Source organism: Lottia gigantea (assembly GCF_000327385.1).
Source record: "Lottia gigantea unplaced genomic scaffold LOTGIsca_82, whole genome shotgun sequence".
Lineage (NCBI taxonomy): Eukaryota > Metazoa > Mollusca > Gastropoda > Lottiidae > Lottia > Lottia gigantea.
Genome location: NW_008710725.1, coordinates 37,873 through 59,183, shown reverse-complemented (window position 1 = coordinate 59,183; position 21,311 = coordinate 37,873). Strand labels below are relative to the sequence as shown.

Sequence of the window (21,311 nt, the reverse complement as noted above, 5' to 3'; positions counted from 1 at the left end):
TCCTTTACCAGGATAAGAACTAAGGTTCTCAAGGATCCTTTACAATGATAACAACTGGAATAATGAGGAAAAGTGACTAATTCTGTAACCATTTAGAGCTGGGTTGACTGGAATAACAAAGACAGATGACTTAAAACTATATTTAACTTAAAATTATAAAGTTCTAATGTATATGATTGAACCTTTTACCGAAATATTTGTCTGAAAAAATTGACTTATTGTACCTGTTTTTTTTTTATGAAATATGCTTGTGATCATATGATATTTTTATTATTTTTCTGTTTTTTATTCATATTTACATTACAATATATCACATTATTGATAAAAGATTTATTTTTTCATGATGATGTCTATTTAAAGAACTCCCCTCAGTTTGAAATTAAACTAGAGTAAATTGCTACTTCTTTCCTAGCAAAATTTGCCCCATTGTGCACTGCACGGACTGTCTTCATGGGCCCAATTAGCTACTGAATGCAAACAGTGAAATTCAACGTTTTCGGTTAAATGAAAAATTTACTGTAGTCTGAATTATATAGAATGGAGTTGTGTCCCTTGGTTCATTAATTGTTAGATGAGTCACCGCTCAAATCGCAAATTAATTTATTGTAGTCTAAGTAATAATCAAGATTTACTTCCCTTTAAACATGAACTTGCCATAGGATATCTATGGAACTTGCTCCAAGCTTGACTGAGTATTTTTTTGTAATGAATTGAAATGGAATTAAACTGGTGATGACGAGAAGCACCATGCAGTGTGCAATGAAGGAAACTCTCCCAGAATATAGGCACTAATAGTACATGTATATTCTTCTTCCAGGCCCGTAGCTTAGGAGGTATATCTTTTGCCCCCTCTCCGCCCAATCAAAACTTAGATGACTTACTGAGGCACATAGTTGAGTTCCCCTGAGACCCTTGGCTGGCTTCTGGATTGGTTACTCCATTTTCCTAATTGCCACTGGGGTATCCTTAACGTCTGCAATTGTTCCAATGCCAAATTTAGCAATTTTTGCATATATGTGGGACGGGGCTGTCCTCCTATCCCTCTACCCCCCAATCCCTCCTTTCAACCAAACCCCACCCACCCCACCAAATAATATGTTTTCTGACAGCAACTTTGGGCAAAACAATTACTGATGTTTGTAGGTCCTCAAAAAAAAAAGGATGCGAGTTCTTTTGCACTAATAATTACTGAACCACACCCTAAAATTTCTTCTTTCCTCATTTTGATTTATGTCAATGCTAATGTGCTTTATAGGGTTCTGTAACTGGTAGGATAAGAGTTTTTACATCCAAATGATTATTGATAATTACTATAAATGAATCAATCCCAGCTTTTTCTGGGGGTTAATTCTCATCTCTTGCTGGGGCCCAGCCCCCACGGACCCCACCCTAACGACAGGGCTGCCACTGCCCCACGTCCATACCCTAATAATTTGGCCTTCTTGCATTTGCATAATACCAATATGGTTTATATGTGTTATTCTTTTGGAAAAAAAGAGAAATAGAACGATGCTCTTACAAAAATCCGACCCGGTCCCATCACTGCTGCCTATACTATAAGCAGATGTCAATGACTTATAGATGAAATGGTGAAATCTGTCTCCAAGTTGACTTTTCAATGCTGTTGAAACCGACACGGAGTCAATGTTCCTGTCACAATGATAAAGTATAGTAGCAATTCACGACCTTTGTAAAACTCATCGTCATGGAAACCGATCGATTATTTTCTGTGAAATTTAAGAAAGGGATCATTGGAAATAGACAAATTTGAGAAAATAATTTTGATAATTATTATAAAATTTAAGCATTAAGATGTCTAAATGTGTATAAATTTGGAAAATACGAAGAAATTTTTAAAAATTATAACAGGGTAATTTATTAGTTCAGGCGACAATATATTTTACATTATAATTAATAAGGCGGCTAGTGTGGTCAGTGCGCATGCGTGTAGTGTCTGGGGTTTACTGATATCGTTAGCAAGGGCACCGCACCCAACGTCGTCAAATCTTCAACTCTGTTTGATATATGCCGTGAAAAAGGGAAATTTACCCAAGTCTTGATGACTATTTTGGCGGAAATTGTTAATATTCGACTTTCATAGGGTAGGTACGATCCATCGCAAATAATTTTCATCTTTTTAGAGGTTTATTCACTCTGTTTTTTTGTTCCCGTTTCTCGCCAGACGAACTGTCATGTCGATTGAACTGCTGTATGCAAATGTTGTAACCATCGCGATCTGATTGAAGTTTTCTGCTATGTTTTTGTCTACTAGTTGAATATTTGTTGGGTAAAGATCTCCAGGGTTCATTTATCTGTAGGTTTGTACCTAAGTTTGCTTCAGTTGATGTTTTTAATTGTTGTAATTTCTGCAAAGAAAATGAGTTCCGCTCGGTAGTTCCTAATGTAAATTATCAATGGCTTCTAATACAATGTTGCACTTTGTGTATAAATGTACATAACGTTTTGGTTTATTTGATGATGTCGGTGTATTTGATGTGGTGTTTGTGAAGCTCAAAAATCATACAGATTTCGAAAAATATGGCAAAATTCTTTGCAATTTGTGGAATTGGGATCAGAAAAGCTGCCTCATTTCCAAGATGGCGTTGATACCGGCATTGATGCTGTGTAGTATTGATTATGCAGAATTCTGGTCGCCATTTTAGTTTTCTTGAAATATTGCTTCCATGATTCTGATAATATTTACTACTTTGTGTGAACATTTGATGATTTTGGTGTAACAACTGGGCATTATTAAGTTTGATTACGTCATATTTTGATATTGGCCTAGGTTATCGCTTGTAAACAATGAATTATACCTCAATACATCTGTTTGTCTGGTAGTGTAGCTTATAGTGAGATTTATACCAAGGTTTTGTGTTGTATATTTTGGACATATGCAGGTGTTTTTTTGGCAGGTATTAGTGAAACATAAAGTTATGCAAAAGGATCAAAGTCTCATGTCCTGATTGCTATAAACTGGCACATGTTTTGAGTCTATTACGAAAATAATTAGAGCAGTAAGCTGATCAAATATACTATAGCCAGTTAATGTTTTTCATAATAGCTCATATCTAACATTGGAGCATATCTGTAGAACAAGTCTGAGCCTCTTGTTTTAGATAATACCATCTATCTTTGTTTTAGAATTTAGCTTTGTCTCTCATATTGTGCTGCATATAAATGAGTGAACTTCTCTACACCATAATGGGTTCATGAAAATTTGTTATGCCATGAATTGTGCAATGAGGGACATTTTGTCGGGGCCTACTCTTTTATTATTACTAGCTATAGAGAGGACTGAAGCGTTTGCAGTCTGTAGATATGGGACAGAGACCTTATTGCCTTCTTTTTAAGTGATCCTTTGGGCCTTGATTTATTGTTCTGTTCTAGGCTAGATGCTTTTGCCATGTCAGACATGGCCTTGACCTGCATCACTGACAGGGGCAAACCAGGTTGAAAATCCTAAAGGACATTTTGTCAGTATCTTAGCCTCAGATCCACCTGGTAGTAGCAGATGATTAATTGATATTTTCCCTAACGAGCTGTCTAATTATTAGACTAATGTGTGTCCCATTGTACCACCCAATTAGCAGGTGCCCCTTTGTTCTTCTCTTGTCAGGTACATTCATTATCTGGAACTGTTGTATCTGTTTTTATTGCAATAGCCCAATTTTTTTTTTACCCTGTTCAAGAACTGACACGTAGTAATGTCTGTATGAAATTTTAACTTAGGGCGTCGCTTCCTATCCACTATGGTTTCTTGTCTTTAATTTTGAAGCCACACTTCATATATCACTTGATAAAATTGTTGCTTTGGTTACCACTCACATAACAGTGAAAAATCCAGCAGATATATGACAAATTTTGGTAAAAAAACAGAATTTACCTTTTCAAATTGACCCTGTTAAAAGAAATCCTTTGCAAAGAATTAATCACACCATGTTATTAACATGATTTTCAAACATGTACACGTTCACTTCCCTCTAAAATAATACGATAATTGAAATATATAAATAAGTTTATTTGATAAAGGCCACGATTTTCCTCGTTCAGATACCGATACTCAATAAATCGGTTATCTTTCATTTGATCACAGAAAGCTCATAGAGGAATTTTATTTTTCTCAAATATTTTCAATTGTATGTATGTTGATATCATTGATTTTTAGAACCAGTTTGTCATTTCTGTTTTTTGTATTTTATTTCCTTTGGCAATTGTCGCAGAACATGAAATTTGCGGTTATGAATTAGAAAAGAATAGATGCAAAATTCTGAATGTTTTTCCCAATAAGTCATTTCTGTTTTGTGGATGTTCTTTCCTTTGGCAGTTGTTTCATAGTTAAGAATTATGGGGAAAAGGCAAGAAATAAACATTCAGAAGTTTTTGAAATGTAAAATTATGAATAACGAAGTTTTTCCTGTTTTTGTTTAGAGTGAGTGAGTGAGAAGGAAGTAGGGTATTGAATATAACATTGAGCTCAAGTTACACTTTGTATCTCATAGAAATATATACTTTCTAGGTCAGGATTTGATAGCTCATAATAGATGGACCGTTACTGAAATAAACCCTTATTTATATCAATTGAATCAAAATATAGGCTGAGACTATTTTGTGGTTGAAAATATTTTCCTTGAGGCAGGTCATTTTGTTGGTGATTTAGGCAAATTCTTAGATGGCTGACTGGGGCAAGTTAAATGACCCCATAATAGAAAACTGTAGGACAAAACTATTTTGTGGTTAGAAAATATTCTCCTTGAGGCAGTTAATTAATGATTGGGACAAGTTCTAAGACGACCTACATTAATCAAGTCTTTTGGTGAAAAAAATGAATAATTAAGATCACTAACTATATACTGTGTTGATCTTACAATCTTATCTCACTGTTATCTTTTTTCCTGTAATATCTGATTTCCATTCTTTATTAATTTGAATTTAATATCACTGAATCTGAAAACAAAATTTGAAGTCATTTTAACACAACCTAATGCGGCTTGTTCTAATTTCCCATTTTCTTGTCTTTTTCAGATTTTTTTTATTACTAGAAATTAACCATGAGTAGTGAACTAGAGGCCCTCCGCCAGGAAACTGAGCAACTTAAAAACCAAATTAGGGTAAGTACAACTTGTATTTCTTTATGTTATGGAAAAATGGCCTCGAAATGAAATGAAATGGCGTTATAACTTTCAAGAGTTCATTATTATACTCCTGCCATCTAAAATGAAGAATGTTTTCTTTGCCAGTTGTTGGCTCTTGATTTCAGCTAGTGTAGTTCTTTTCAGAGTTATATTTCTACACCCTGTTCTCTTACAATTCAACAAAAAATAGGCTTTGAGTCACTTTAAAAGGGATTGTAAAAGGATTTTCTAAACTTTTTATGTGTATCAGGGACACTGATAGCATTGATTTGCACAAGTCCGATTTCAGTCAAACATCTGTTATTCTTGCAATTCCACATAAACTAAGCATTTCTTAGATCTCACCATTTTTGGCAAAAAGTAGTGTCATATACAGTTTGGCAATTCCATAATTACAGGAACCACAAAGGTCTGACACAAAATTATGTTATTAATGGCCCAATACACACAGAAAAATAGCTAGAAAACCTCTTTACAATCCCTTTAACAGTCTCTCATACAGTGTATTTAACAAGCCTCTATTGATTATCAGTATTCAGTATAAATTAGATACATGTAATGACTAGGTCATAGACCACACCCAAGGATGTAGGGTTGGTCCTTCCTATTCTCTCTATTGTAAATAGGATTAATATCCCACTCTTCCATCAATATCATCATGCATATTCATTGACTGATACTCTGCAAGTTCATGAATATTCATACTATGAAAATTTGGTGATATAAATTTGACTATGTCCTCCAAAATTCCTCTCATATGTTCAGTATTTTGTTTAGTTTAGTAGTCTAGTTCAGATGATATATATCGGTGATAAGTGCCCCAAAAAAAATGTCAATAATTTCGAGTGAAATCAATATATTTTTACTATTTTGTAGCAAAATATGTACCAATTGATATGAATGATGATCAGAAAATTTTAAAATTCTCTAAAAAAAGAAAATGAAAAAAAGTCTTTAAAATCAAGAACGATGTATAGACACATCTTAGCTGAATAAGCAGGTCATAAAGCTGGGTATAAAACCAAAATAGTATTTACATGAATGGTTTTCATTTGTGGATCTGTTTTAATTTCAGGAGGCACGAAAAGCTGCCGCAGATGCCACCCTTACGCAGACTACCGCACAGTTAGAATCGATTGGTCGGATTCAGATGAGAACTCGACGTACCTTACGAGGACATTTAGCAAAAATATATGCCATGCACTGGGCATCAGATTCTAGGTAAGTCAGATTGAACGCTAATCCTCCATTTTACTCTGGTGGAGACGGACGCTCTTATTCTTTGTTTTACTGAGTGCTAATACGATCTGATACACATACATTTCTGACTCCATAGCAAGTGCTTTCTAGAGTGGTCTAGATGTGTGCTTTCAACCCCATTGCAATGAACTTGCCACATGCACATTTTTGGCTTTAACGTAATGCAATTGTACACTTTTGTCAACTTGCACATAGAGAATTTCACGTAACATGAATTTAACGAGAGTAAAAGCATGTTTTGGTTTGAAATTTTGTGCATGATACCCTGTAGAGGTGTGCTGCCTGTCACTATCCTCTCACTAATTTGTGTCAATGTTCCCTTGTTTTGTTCATCAGTTCTGATTTTGTTCCACCCCCTACTCTCAACCTCAAGTTTTATTTTCATTTCTAACTTTCTACTAGGGTAGTTTCAGAGTAGCTTGACCTATTTTTGTTAAGTTAAATTTTAATTTGAAGAAATTTTATTATTTAGAAAGACATTAGACCACTCTTTGAATGACTTTCTTAAAGGTGTTTGTAAGTGTAGGCATTCTTTGGTTAGCTCACAAACACCCAATATTGTCCAGAAATATTTTACCTGAGCATAGACACAATGCTGAAGACCGTTCCATTATTTGTAGTTTTGAACAATTGTTCATGTTCTGTTTGAATTTGAAAAATTATGGAATATTATTGGCCAAACCTTAAGCTTAAAAGATCGATGTTTGAGCAAAAATTTGATTGAATTGTTCCATGTCAATATCATTATGAACAATTCCCAGGAATTTATTCTACTCTGAAACTTCCTGTTGTATTTTTTGTGTGAAAATCTCTAATTTTGTTTCATTTCATTTTGTTAGGATTCTTAAGTAAGTAGAGATGCGGAAATCTGGCCTGTGTTTCAATAAAAAATCTTGCGACCAACCTTTGTCTCTTGAAAGTGGAAAAAAGGTCCTCGAAAAATCCAAATTTGGGGTCAAAATTTTTTGGAGAAACCGGGCCCAGCTTCCAAAATATAGAATTATAGCGTAAAAAAATATACCCAGATGTAATGATAGATAAAAAAAAATACAAAAATAAATGTTTATAGTTGGTGTTTTATTTTAAACCAACCAAATTACATCGTTTAATTTTCACAGTGGGGAACCTTTTACTAACAATATCATTTTAGATCACATTCTTTTATTTTTACTTTCGAATATACTTAGAAAAATATTCTCAAAATTTCATTCTTAGAATATTCTTTCTTAGAAAATATTCTGTAAAAAAAATATTCTTAAAACAAAATACCACTTTGAGGTTTCCCAAAGAATATCATTTCTGTAGATATGTTTGGTAACGATTCAATACATATTGTCATACTTTTGATTCATTTCTCTTTTGGAGAGTTATCAAACTATTTTGGCTATACTGTGAGCTTAGTGATATGTAAATAATAAATAAATATGATTAAGGAAAGATAAAGATGTGAATTGGTTGGTATTTATGTAAAATCTAATAGGATAGTAACACTGTTTAATTTAGACAATAATTGTTGTAAAATATACCCCATGTTGTAAATTAGTTAGCTATGTATAGATACAATTATCAATTTTGCTAAAAAACAAACCAGCTCTGTACAAAATAATTCTCTTGTTAAAATCTAATATCCTTTGTTAGGAGAAAAAAAATGTCTTCCTTCCATGTTTAAGGAATACCAGATATGACCGGTGTAGCACCAGGCAGGGTATGCTTACTCTTCTAGAAACCTGATGCCACTATTCATCATGAAATACTTACTCACTTATGATTGATATACTTTCACATGAAAAGTACCTTAGCTGCTCTCAATGGTTTGCCAACATGTTTAAATTTCGGTGTCGTTTGCGATTTGGAGCATTAGTACTTGGTTTATTTATATGTACTCAGTGACTGGGTTTGTAGATTCACCATCCTTTCAGAGTTATTTTATATTGATTTAGGGTTGTCAATTCAAAATCCCCTTCATTGAGCTAATAATGACTTTGTGTGCTACATAAGGGTAAACTTAAATTACAGTCAAATACTTTTCAGTCTTGAATTAATGATTGTTTTCCTTATACAAGCATTGGAATTTTCATAAATGAACAGAACAGTAGGATATAAAACTCCATTTCATTTCATTAGTCCAATAAGGTACAGAACAGTAGGATATAAAACTCCATTTCATTAGTCCAATAAGGTACAGAACAGTAGGATATAAAACTCCATATCATTTCATTAGTCCAATAAGATACAGAACAGTAGGATATAAAACTACATTTCATTAGTCCAATAAGGTACTGAACAGTAGGATATAAAACTACATTTCATTAGTCCAATAAGATACAGAACAGTAGGATATAAAACTCCATTTCATTTCATTAGTCTAATAAGATACAGAACAGTAGGATATAAAACTCCATTTCATTAGTCGAATAAGATACAGAACAGTAGGATATAAAACTATATTTCATTTCATTAGTCCAATAAGGTACTGAACAGTAGGATATAAAACTCCATTTCATTTCATTAGTCCAATAAGATACAGAACAGTAGGATATAAAAATCCATTTCATTTCATTAGTCCAATAAGGTACTGAACAGTAGGGCATAAAACATAGAAGTAAAATTCCAACTTTGTTTCAGGTTTATGTATATCAATGTTTGTCAATATTTAATATTAATGTTGTTATTTATATTTTATGTTGTGACTATTATGAATATTTTAGTATTCCTATTATTTTCAAACACTTAGCTTTATTGTTTAGGTCCCTAGATATCTCTTTTGATGTTGTTGCTTAAATCTACTTTGAAATTAAAATGCATCAGTTTCTAATATATATACCATATATTATTTATACATCATGTTATGTAAAGTTTCTAAGTTCACTTTTCAATGGTGTTTTGAATCGTTATTTAAAAACTGGTATGTACCTATCAAAGACCAATTCACCCAAATGAGATGAAATGAGTCCAAAAGATATTTAAGATTCTAAGATATTTGGATATACTTGTATAAAATTTATGAGCTCTTCAGCAAAGCTAATTGAAGTTTGAACAGAACTATCTCTAGTTGCTGACACATGTTTCAGATACAAAATCCTCATCAGGACAGGTTAACTTTTCAATATGTTTGAGGAAAGTATGCAAAAATTGTCAAAAATTCGAAAATGTATCACCTTATGTCATATTTCAAACTCATCAAGATGTAAATGCTTCAATATAAAGGACCTATAATTGGCCCATACTGCCATGTTAAAGAATTAAACGGAAATATTAAATAAGACCAGACTAAGAACTGGATACAGTGAAAATAAAATAATGTTTTTATTAATAGACAGGGCTGGTTATTTAGAGAAAAACTCGATTCCGTTTGGCAGAGATTCAAAATCAATGGCCAGGATTAATTATCGGTGGAACTAAGACAGCGGAATCGGCAGACAATGACGGTGTTATTGATTATATATGAACGCTTTAATAACACCATACTGTATGTTGCACTCTCGCGTCATTTATATTGTGACATCGTGTCATGATTAATTGGTGCAACAGGGTTCGAATTTGGCCAGGTTGAAACTATATAACAAGACAGTGGAATCATTGGACTCAGTCTGCGTTGTTGATTAAATGAACGCTTTGATAACACCATATTGATATTGCACTAGCGCGTCATTTGTATTGTTAGATGTTATATGCCATCATGTCATCAGTTAGTTTGGTGCTTAGTGCAACAGGGTTCGAATTCTGCCACAATCATGTCAGCAACCTTGCTGTCATTTTGTAGCAGGGTTTGACAAGTGAAATGAAACAAAAAAGTCTGAATCTTGTCTTATGTTTTTGTCTGCATCTCAGTTTTATTCCACAGAGAGCAGTTAATGAATAGTTATTGCCCTGAACAACCATACAGTCATATCCTTTCAATTGTAGACATTGCAGTCTATTGAATCTAATAAATTGCCCTGAATTAATTTTATTTCACCAATCTGATTCAACACAGAAATATTAAAACATTAGATAATATAAATAACTCTAATTGTCAAGGACATTCAGAAAAGTAAGATCACAGAAGCTTTGTCCTCATGTTAAAGAAACAGAGAAAGAAGCATTTAATATTTGTTTACAGCTCTTCAAGAGATTGTCCAAAAAATTAAAACTAAAAAAATAACCTTGAAATAGAAAAAAGCATTGAATATTTCCATTCTTATACAGAAATTAAAACTCTCGGAATAAAGAGAGAAGTATTGAATATTTTCTTACAGCCTCTTTAAGAGTTGCTTAAAGTAATTTTAAACTATAAATAGCCTGGTAAAAAAAAAGAACCTGGTGAATTAAAAGATAAAAGTTCAGAATGACCTGTAGATTAAATACTGCAGATTGCTGGTTTTCGATCGTTTGTCTTCATTCTGCTACCGATTCCATTCTGTTGTATTGATTTTCCTAGCGGCCATCTTGAGAATGTGTCATACTATTGTCTGCAGTACTAGAATTTACTACCATTATTCACTCAGCGATCTTCATATTGAAACGCTTTGTATCGTTCACTAGAAGAATCTATCTTTCTCAACTTTAAGATCAGATTTTTAGTTTAGTCATAAACAAATCTTTGCATTTAAACGGTTTTTATCTTTCACTGGAAATGATTTGTAACTTGTAAAATGAATTTGATAAGATGAGAGTTACGTTATATGAAAGTATTTGTATTAGTCATCGATAAAACATGCACACACAAAAAAAGAGATGATTATAGAATGAAATCAAAAATAAATACAGTGTACGCTTGTAAAATATTGATGAAATGAAATAGGAAATAAATTTACATTTATGAAAAAAATAATTAATATTCATAATGTTAGGGCTGCAACAATCCACCGATGCACAGCGAGTCTTTCCTTCTTATCGATGGATTGCGTTGGATGAATAATCGCGATGCATTGGTATTTTATTACACAATTCTCTTCTAGATGTTCACATGTACTAAATTGTTATAATTCTAAATATTTCTACTATTTTTTCTCTTTCCTTCTCTAATTAATGAATCACGATTATTATTGCAATAAAGAATTCCCTTCATTGCACACTGCATGGTGTTGCATGTCCTCGTTAGACAAATCAGGTACAGAAAAATCAGACATAAAACTCCCTTTCATCTCATCATTCCATCCCACAACCTGTGCCGCTTTGAACACTGAACCAGTCATCAGTGAAATTAAAATGCTAAAAACATCGATACTAATAAATGGTTGATGCACTTAATGTAGATACCAGTTTTTATTACGTCGATTTGATTTGATACATTGAACGTCATTTACCTGCTTCAGCCTTGAAAACTAATCAACATTTTATGTTTTTTTATTGTGTTTCTATTGGCAACCGTTTTATTTTATTCTCTAGTGAAATTAGAGAACATTCATTTATTTTACGTGATGTTTTCCCGTTAAAAAATACGACTTTAATTAATTGCTATTTTGGTTTAATGTCTTGTTTCGCTCATTAAAAACATGTTTTTATCATATAGTAACTTCACATGACCTAGATTTAAAATGATTTTGAAAATGAAAATTTGAAAAAATGTTCTGAAAAATAAACTGAAGAAAGAACATTTTGAAGCTGAATTTGATATTTTTGGGAGACAAAATTCTGATTTTGCTTCGATACATTCCATATGAATGAGCTATAGAAATTTGGAAGTTAAAAAACATATATTTTATCTTTATTCACAAAATACTAAGTGTTATCTTTTACAAAAAAAACTAAAAGAATTAATGTTTGATCTTGTAAAGTGCTTTTACGTCATTTGAATTCTTTTCTCTTCTTTCTATTGGAATGTCATTAAACAGAAAAAAATATTTTCTATGAATGAATTTTGAGGGTTGTAAATCATGATTTAAAGTTAGGATGTAGGGTAAACCAAAAATAACCCTATTTATCAAAAAGTCTTTTGTCATTTGTGTGCTATTTCTTATTGTAAAATTTTCCATTTATGATAAATTTTCATTAAATTTTTGAGAATTGGAGAAATTCTTACCACAAATTTTTATCAAAAGTTATAATTTACTCCAAAAAAATTTATTGTAAGGATTTTAGAGAAACCCAGACCTGGGTTGTTAAATTGAATCAGAGCTCATGATTTTTATGTCGTTGATGTACATTTTTGGTTTTTTGTCTTTTTTAGGAATCTTGTATCTGCTTCACAAGATGGTAAACTTATTGTATGGGATGGATATACAACTAACAAGGTAAAAATATGATAAATTATGTTACCATGGAAATGTTAATTTTTCGTTGTCTAATTATGTATTGTCATTAATCAGGTCAAATCATTACCATGGCATTGATATCTATCTTTGAAATATTTCTATGTATTGTGAACAAATTTGAAAATTGTATGTCCTTTGTCAAAGCTGAGTGCTTGTCCTTTTTGGCCTAAACTGGGGAAGAAAAGTAGGATGTAAAACTCCATTGCTGGTGGACAAAACTTTCTCCAAGATCATTTTTCAAACTTCAAACTCCAAATATTTTTTTGTTAAATATTTTGTACCTTGAGAATATCAAAACTTTATCCAAAAAAATGAAAGAATTCAACTCATTGTATAAAAACGTATAGAAAAGTTGTCTTTGAATACCAGATGCTAGATTTGTAGCCTCAAGACAGGCTGAGATAATTAGCTTGTAGAAGCAGATGGTGCTTTTCTTATTTCTTACATTATTTCAACATGTTAATTCAAGGTTATTTTTCATATTTGAAAAGTAATATAAATTGGCCTTTGTTTAGGTTACATAGTGCATAGTGTTTTACTCTTAAAAAGGCACGGTAAACTTGGGAAGTGAAAATAAAAATGACACAATTTGATGTTTTACTTTAACAAGTTGTTAAAAAGTTATGAAAGTTATTTATTAATCATTCTTCCATCATTTATTAATCATTCTTCCATCATTTATTAATCATTCTGTAATTAATGTATGTGAAAGGCATTTTTTTTTTTCATCCGCTCATTCATTCATCATTCAATCTATATATCTTCCGTCTATTTCCAGGTGCACGCTATCCCTTTGAGATCTAGTTGGGTTATGACCTGTGCCTATGCCCCATCAGGTAGCTACGTAGCTTGCGGTGGATTGGATAATATATGTTCCATATATAGTTTGAAAACTCGAGAAGGAAATGTTCGAGTTAGTAGAGAATTACCAGGCCATACTGGTTATCTATCTTGTTGTAGATTTATTGACGATAACCAAATTGTCACAAGCTCAGGAGACATGACCTGGTATGTACACATATGTTTTTGGGATTCCATTTTCTAAGGGATATGGCAAGAACCATAACTTCAGTTTTACAAAATAATGGTATCTGAGGGAAGAGGTGTCTTTTATTAGGATTATTTGTATATGCTGTTCGAATACATTGTTGGATCTGTTTACCCTCATTGCATACTGTGTTGCTTTGTCCATCTTTGATTGCCTGATAAAGAGCCAAGGGAACAACTGAAATTTTCTTGTCCAAAAAAGAAACAACTCAGTACATAAAACTAGGTTTCAACTCACTAGCACAAAGAGGTGCAAAAACTTTCAGGTAACATTCTTGTTTCTTCTTTACGAATCTACCCTTGTTTTTTCTAGTGCATTGTGGGATATTGAAACCGGTCAACAAACAACATCATTCACTGGCCACACAGGTGATGTCATGAGTCTGTCTCTAGCCCCGGATTTTAAAACATTCGTATCGGGGGCATGTGATGCTTCAGCTAAGGTAAGGCTTCTGTCTAAAGTTTTCAAGAGTTAACATCTAAGTTTATCTTAATTCCTCCACAGTTGGAAAACAAAAAAAAAACTATGATTATCTCCTTGACAAGGAGACATTGACTGGTTACTTTGCTTACGGCAGTGTTGATTGTTACCTGCTTGACTTGAAAAATTTCACTTTCATTGCTTTCATGGTCTTGACTCAATATCTGTTCTCCTATGAAATTGATTCAACTTATTATCTATTTTTTTCAGCTATGGGATGTGAGAGATGGTATGTGCAAACAAACATTCTCAGGACATGAGTCCGATATAAATGCAATTACAGTAAGTTACTTTACATTTTATAACGGCAAAAAGTTGTCACTATTATCACTGTTTCAGATAAGTTTCTGAAATCAATTCCTCATAATACCTCAGTTTTGTTTCTCTTTGACAATACACAGTCAAAACTAGCTATCCATATGATCAGAATCACAGACAACTTTGTTTCTTTCTACAATATGTAGACCAGTAAGAATACTCATCTCACACAACTAATCCATGACTTAACACACCTAATCTTTAAGACAACACTTATTTCATTCCTGCTACCTATGGTTGTTTTTGATTTTGGGTCAGTTAACGGGTCGTTTACCAAAATGCTAATCCACGTTTTTTTCTTTCAGTATTTTCCTAATGGGTTTGCTTTTGCTACTGGCTCTGACGATGCTACTTGTAGACTGTTTGATATCCGAGCAGATCAAGAAATAGGAATGTATTCCCATGATAATATCATTTGTGGTATCACTTCTGTGGCCTTTTCCAAGAGTGGACGCCTTCTGATGGGAGGGTATGATGATTTCAACTGCAATGTTTGGGATGTATTGAAACAAGAACGTGCAGGTGAGTCAAGTCATCAATTTGATTTAAACTTATGTAACTTTGTGATTTCCTAAGTCAAGACATCTTACATTATGAACTGAGTGTTTTATTAACTTTATCATTAGGACAAAGAAAAAGTTTTCAGCTCATAAAACTTTTGTCCATTGCTTTTATAATTTTGCCAAGGGTACAAAGTGTAGGGGTACAATACATGTAGATATAAATAAATCCAATTTTTACCCTATTGCAATCTGTTAAAATTCTGCAGTAGAGTTTTTTTTTTTTTTTTAAATGACCTCATATTTTGAACCATAATCTCATTTAAAACTTTTCACCTTAAACTATTGATCTCTGGAGTGACCACAGTTTAGTCTGGACTATAAATAGAGTGTAAAACTACATTTCATTATATTATAGAATGGGAATGTTCTATTAGCCCAATATGGTCCATAACAGTAGGATATAAATTACATTTCATTTTATTAACTCAATAAGATACACAGTGTTAGACTTAACAGTAGGGTGTTCAACTCAATTCCAATAAATTTATTTATGTTACAGGTGTATTAGCAGGCCATGATAACCGTGTAAGCTGTCTAGGAGTAACAGAGGATGGAACAGCCGTGGCTACTGGCTCATGGGATAGCTTCTTAAAAATCTGGAACTGAGGCGAGAAATAGAACGCTTCACGTTTTGGTGTCTTGTTTGCTTTTCTTTCTACGTTAAGTTAGCTTAATAAGGGAGATCAGCAGGACAAAAAATAATTATTAAACTTGATAAACTGGTCATAAAAACAACTCAAATCATCTAATATGGAAAATGTGGTAGACATTGTTTTTTTTTTCTGTTTTTTGGCCAGTGTTTGAACGTAAAATTCTAAATGATGTATAACAGTTGTCTATAATGGAGTTATCTCCTTCTACCGCATAAAGATGTGTTTGGAAGACCTGTATATATATAAATCTTCGTACTATATTCAGACTCTATATACAAACTTCTGTTTTTTTTGTCTCTCTCTTTACACGTCAATTTTTCAAAATATTGTCTATCCTTGTAGAATCATCCACCATTTTGAAAATCAACGGCTTTTTTTATCTTCGTTTCCAAACTCTTCAGTTGGATGTACGAATCGTAGATCATTGCTGCTCAATTTACATATTAACATTGGTACACAATTTTTATTTCCCTGTCAATAATTTATGCGAATCTGTTTAATATGTCAATTATTAAGCAGGACTTTTTGTCGATGATAAACGCGAATCTGTGTTGATATTCGACAAGCGACCATTTTGTTCTATATATAAACTTGATGTTCAGTTTTTTCTGTGGGTGGAAAACTCCACGAAGATGTCGATGTATGAAGTGGATTTTATTTCTGGATTTACTTTGGAATGTGACGTGGTTATTATAAGTATCGGATCTGACGACTGGAAAATATTTGTGGATAATTTTCCGCGGAACTTTTCTCGAAAAATGAAATTTGGATTATATGAACTTTGTCATAATTTTGAATGAGTCTTGGATTGAAAATGAAAATCTTATGTAGAAATGAGTTCGTTTAGCATTTGAAATAAATCGAGTGCTGGTCATGTGGTTAACAATTTTGGGGTTCGTGCAATTTGTAAAAATGAAAATTAATTTGTCAATATCTTGTAAGAATGTACAGATATTTTTAAAAATAACAGCTTCGATACTAAAATTTTTCAAACTGAATTGTTTTCATTGTTCATTACTTAAGTCTATTCAAACATTTATGACTTTTATATTGTCTGTGTACATATGACTTCTATTTAATTCAAGCAAGGCATTTTTTGTCTGCGGCAAGTTTTCCAAAACATCGGCAAAAGTTTTTAAATTTCTAGTGTCTTAAGTTAAATAGATTGTCAGTAATAATAATAATGAACGTACTTTTAAAGAATGTAACAATTTTATACTTTTAATAGGTGCAGTATTAATTCAACTTTTGAGCGAAATTTTGGAAAACTTGTCCTGAAAATTTTTAGATTAGTTGTCCTTATGATAATGTCGATGTGATGAATTTGAAAAATAATTTTCATCTCATTTCGAACTTTCTTGTATTTATACAAAATTTGTGTTTCCTGATCTATAAAAAAATATGTATGAAAGTTATATGTCGCTGGAATTGGATATTGTGCTAAATTTTTCAGATATTTGGGGAATTGCAACGCCTCGAAATATTTTCAGCTCATGTCACTAGGATAGACTTTGATGTATTTTTGTCAACTTTGCGACGTCATGTGAATAGAGGTGTTTACAGAGCCTCGAGTAAATATGCCAACTAAACTGTCAAAATTTTGTATGAATTAATTAATGATACTGAAATATATATGACTGACAGGCTCTGGAATACTCTGTTCAGATGACGGACATTATCACCCATCACTGAGGTCACATACCATAGTCCATATTAATTTGAAGATCAAATTCCAATATTTCAACTGTGTATGTGGAATCATACTGGCATCACCTAGTTTCATGATCTGTTTGTGATGAAATTACTTACTATTTACCAATTAATATAACTGTGAAGCTTAAGACCTTTAGACCAGTGGACAGCATGAAACCCCACAAGATCTGTTGATATATATCTTTCCTTGAGGCTAGCCTTGACATCATACCTTGATTCGTTAAACAACTATAAGAATCAGTGTTGTGACTGATAACACCAACACTCATGCCTATGAACCACAGTTAAGGCTTGTCTCATAGGCAAATGTTGAAATGCCTTGATTAAGAATCAGAGTTGTAACAAATAACACCAATACAGTATGATAGTCTTTTAAACAGTTTAAAACCATGAACCATTGAAGTGTTATAAGCCTGTATATCTGTTCTCTAATCATGCCTAGATTCAGTGAACTGCAATAAGAATCCAGGTTATGACTGATAACACCAACAGTTTTAATACCATGAACCACAGTTAGGGCTTGTCCCATGAAGTGTAGAATTCCATCATATTAGTAATATTTAAGTAGTTACCTGGCAAACAGACCATTAAGCTCAATGTATGCTTTATCCTGAGGAAATTTAACACATTGCTTGTCCCTGTGTCTGTTAGTTTTTCTTCTATCAGTATGATTGAGTGACGCTTTTCTTTATTTTTTTCGTTTAAAACAAGCGGTGTACATCCCCATTCTATCGAAGTGTACACAAGATTCATTCATTAGCCTTCAACTCTTGTCGGAATCTTGGTTCTAATTATTGCATTCTCATTTTTGAGATGCACTCATGGCTTGCCCCAAAGAAGCTTTAGGAGACCACAGATGCCCCAGTCTGACAAAGAACTTTACACAATTGCCAAGTGATTGCTGAGTTGCTGGACACTCTAAATCAAAAAAACTCTTTAAGTTTTTGGGCTGCAGCATCCAAATAAGGACTTAAGCTCTGACCTAGAATTGAAGGTTTCATCCCCCAATATTTATATTATTGTTTTCTTTTCTTTTTGTTATTTTATTATTCAATGTAGATCATAAGATATTTAAAAAATAGTTGAAACCAGAACTATTCTAATGTACTGAATTTTTAATTGGATATTTCCGTCTTTTGTCTGAGATCCTCATGAGATTTTCATTGGCTGCTCGTGTTTAATATCATGTCTATGAGTTGTCCAGGGGAATTTGGAGGATGATTTGGACCATCAGGGACTTGTCGGACAATCAGAATTGTCAATTCTTGTATTCAATTTTCAAAGCATCTCATTGGTTAATAATTTAAATACACCTATTGAGATCCGCCAATCAGATTTCTTGAATAGATTTGCATGTTAAATTTTGACTATTCTGACAACGTGCCTGTGTTAAACAAAACTGCTTTGCCATGCTCATTCATGCTAACGATCTTAAAATAATTCTATTACCAAGCAAAGCAGTGCACAAAAAGCATTAAATATCAAGAATTCAGTATATGAGGATATGTTTCTTATGATCAACTGCAATCATTATGTGTGTGTGTCTTCATCCATGTATCAAGAGTATCTAATAAAGTTGTCTTCATTTAACCACTTGTATTTTTCCCTTACTGAATTGGAGAAATCGGCGATATGCTAAAAATAAAACACATGCATGACTTGAGTAAGACAAACCACTTTTACAACTGTTCAAGTTTTGCATCAAACCACGCAAACCACCTCTATGACATCATGGCCGATCTCTCCTATTGGGTCCTGTAACTTTTATCCCTAGACCCGATCCCGATATTTAATGGAGGCATAGAACCTTTATCCCTGGACCAAGTCCCATAGCATCCTTGGGTTAACCCTGATTCAATTGTCAGAACAATTGCAATCTTCCGATTAAAAGATTTCCACATACCATAGCGATTACCAGCTGCGTATGGTTGCTAAAAATATAGATATGTAAGGTTTCAAAAGAGATACTCTCTCATAGAAGCACTGGCATTGGTCACAAGTAGAGACTATGTGGTCATAAGTTCCGAAAGCAACTCGAAACTCAGCTGCATGAGAGTTGCGTTCGAAACACATTACCACCATTCTTTATTTGCAACCATACGCAATGATGATCACCATGGTGCGAGGGCACCTTAAGACCGTGTGTACTCAAAAACAAGAACTTGAGTCAAAACCTGCTGTATCATTGAATGAACAGGTTGTGTATTACATTCGCAATCATATAGTGCATAGTCCCTCAGGAATGCTATGCTTTTATCTCCAGTGTGTTCTGATGTCATAGCAGTCGGGGCCAGGGACAAATGATTTTCCTATACGAAAAGGTTTTGGTCCAGAAGTAGGAAGCCGTGGTGGCTCCTTGAGTTTGTCACATGCCTGCTAACCCGAAGGTCCAGGTATTAATCCCGGCACGATATTGGCCCCTTCGACATACATCACAAAGGGAAACCCGGTTGACAGATCCGAATGTATCAACCGTTTAGGATGACCTATGTCGGGATTGTTATAACGTTTCGGGTGAGGGGAATAGGGTCAGAATTGTCAAGGGGAGGGAGGCTAAAACGTCTTTGAAAGGCTCGTCATAACATCAAGCCAGCTTGAGAGTCATTCGTGCTCTAAAATGACCACAATCGTATTTGGGAAAATAGTGAATGTGTATAAACAAGGGACCGATCGGTACACTTGAATGAATGTTAAAGTCAAGGACAAATAAGGCGAGGTGTACAATGGAAAGGGGTTTGAGAGTTTGTAAAATTAATTCACCTGAAATCTTACTGAGCACGTGCAAATTGATTTTGTGGTGTCTACAATTTGCCGAACTGTCTTAACTCTCTTTAATCGTAGCACAATACACAATGTAGCTGTCTGATCAATAAGTTTGGCATATTATAGCCACCAAAATGTAAAACAAATGGCGGCGTGTGGGGTTTTTGATCAAAGTTTTTACGATGATTGCAGGTAATAACGTCTACTTTTTTCAAATATAGTATAGGTATTTTACGCCCACACAAGGGAATACAGTTGTTCTCCAGTAGAGAACCCTGTTGTACTCTGGTGTTATATATTTGTATACCTCAGGATGCATTTCGATGGCCCCTCCCCCACCCCCTCTCGAGAACGGCACTATCAGCTACCTCAGAATGTAGACTTATATTGGTTGGCCCATCCGTCAGTTTCTTTGTGAACGCGATACATACTACAGTTCGATCCGATTGGTGAGATCGCGGATCAGTCCGATATTCGCGACCTTCTAATGAATGGATTTTGAGTTATTGCCCTTGACACAGTCAAAAATTAGTAAGTAGTACCCTCTGAACGCTATAGAGACGATTTGAGATCGTCTATCAACTGGGTCGATTGGAATACATAATGTACAAACATGAATTATTCAGCACAACTTTCAGCTGAGCCGAAGAAGGATGATTTTTTTCAGTAGCCATTTACTTCTGCGTTGACACATATGACTTACTCGGTACCTATTTAAAACTGTGTTGACAAAAATGAGAAAGATTGGACGACTGGAAAATCCCGGCCGTCAACCGATGACGTCAAGTTGAAAAGAGCGATCATAATGAAGGTAATTAAGGTCGTTAATTAGTTGACCCCTGATTGACCTCATTACAGACAATGTTGATTAATATGATATATAATATTCAAAATTGACGCACATTATTCATTTTAATTCTGTCACTGACAAACATGATTTAAGGCAACCTGTGACGTCATGCCCAAGGTTTCAATGACATAACTGGCTACCTTACACGCCCCTTGACAAGTGGCGGAGCCGAGGAGAGGCAGAGGGGACAGCCTTCACCGAATGCAAGTTTTTCGGGCATGACTTTCATAACTGGGTTAGAAATTAAGACAACCTCAGATATTTCGCCCCATCCCCTCGGACGTCAACCTGG

At 33.6% G+C, this 21,311-nt stretch overlaps 1 protein-coding gene across 1 annotated transcript; it reads left to right on the top strand.

Annotated features, from left to right (window-relative positions):
* The first annotated feature begins 1,982 nt into the window (after positions 1-1,982).
* On the top strand, positions 1,983-18,996 carry LOTGIDRAFT_236462 (hypothetical protein). The gene is made up of 9 exons (XM_009067383.1): positions 1,983-2,102; positions 5,026-5,111; positions 6,211-6,356; positions 12,547-12,610; positions 13,410-13,639; positions 13,992-14,121; positions 14,370-14,441; positions 14,783-14,999; positions 15,540-18,996. Exons 2-9 carry the CDS (start codon positions 5,052-5,054, stop codon positions 15,644-15,646), a joined length of 1,026 nt encoding a protein of 341 aa, XP_009065631.1. The 5' UTR covers positions 1,983-2,102; positions 5,026-5,051; the 3' UTR covers positions 15,647-18,996.
* Positions 18,997-21,311: the final 2,315 nt, after the last annotated feature.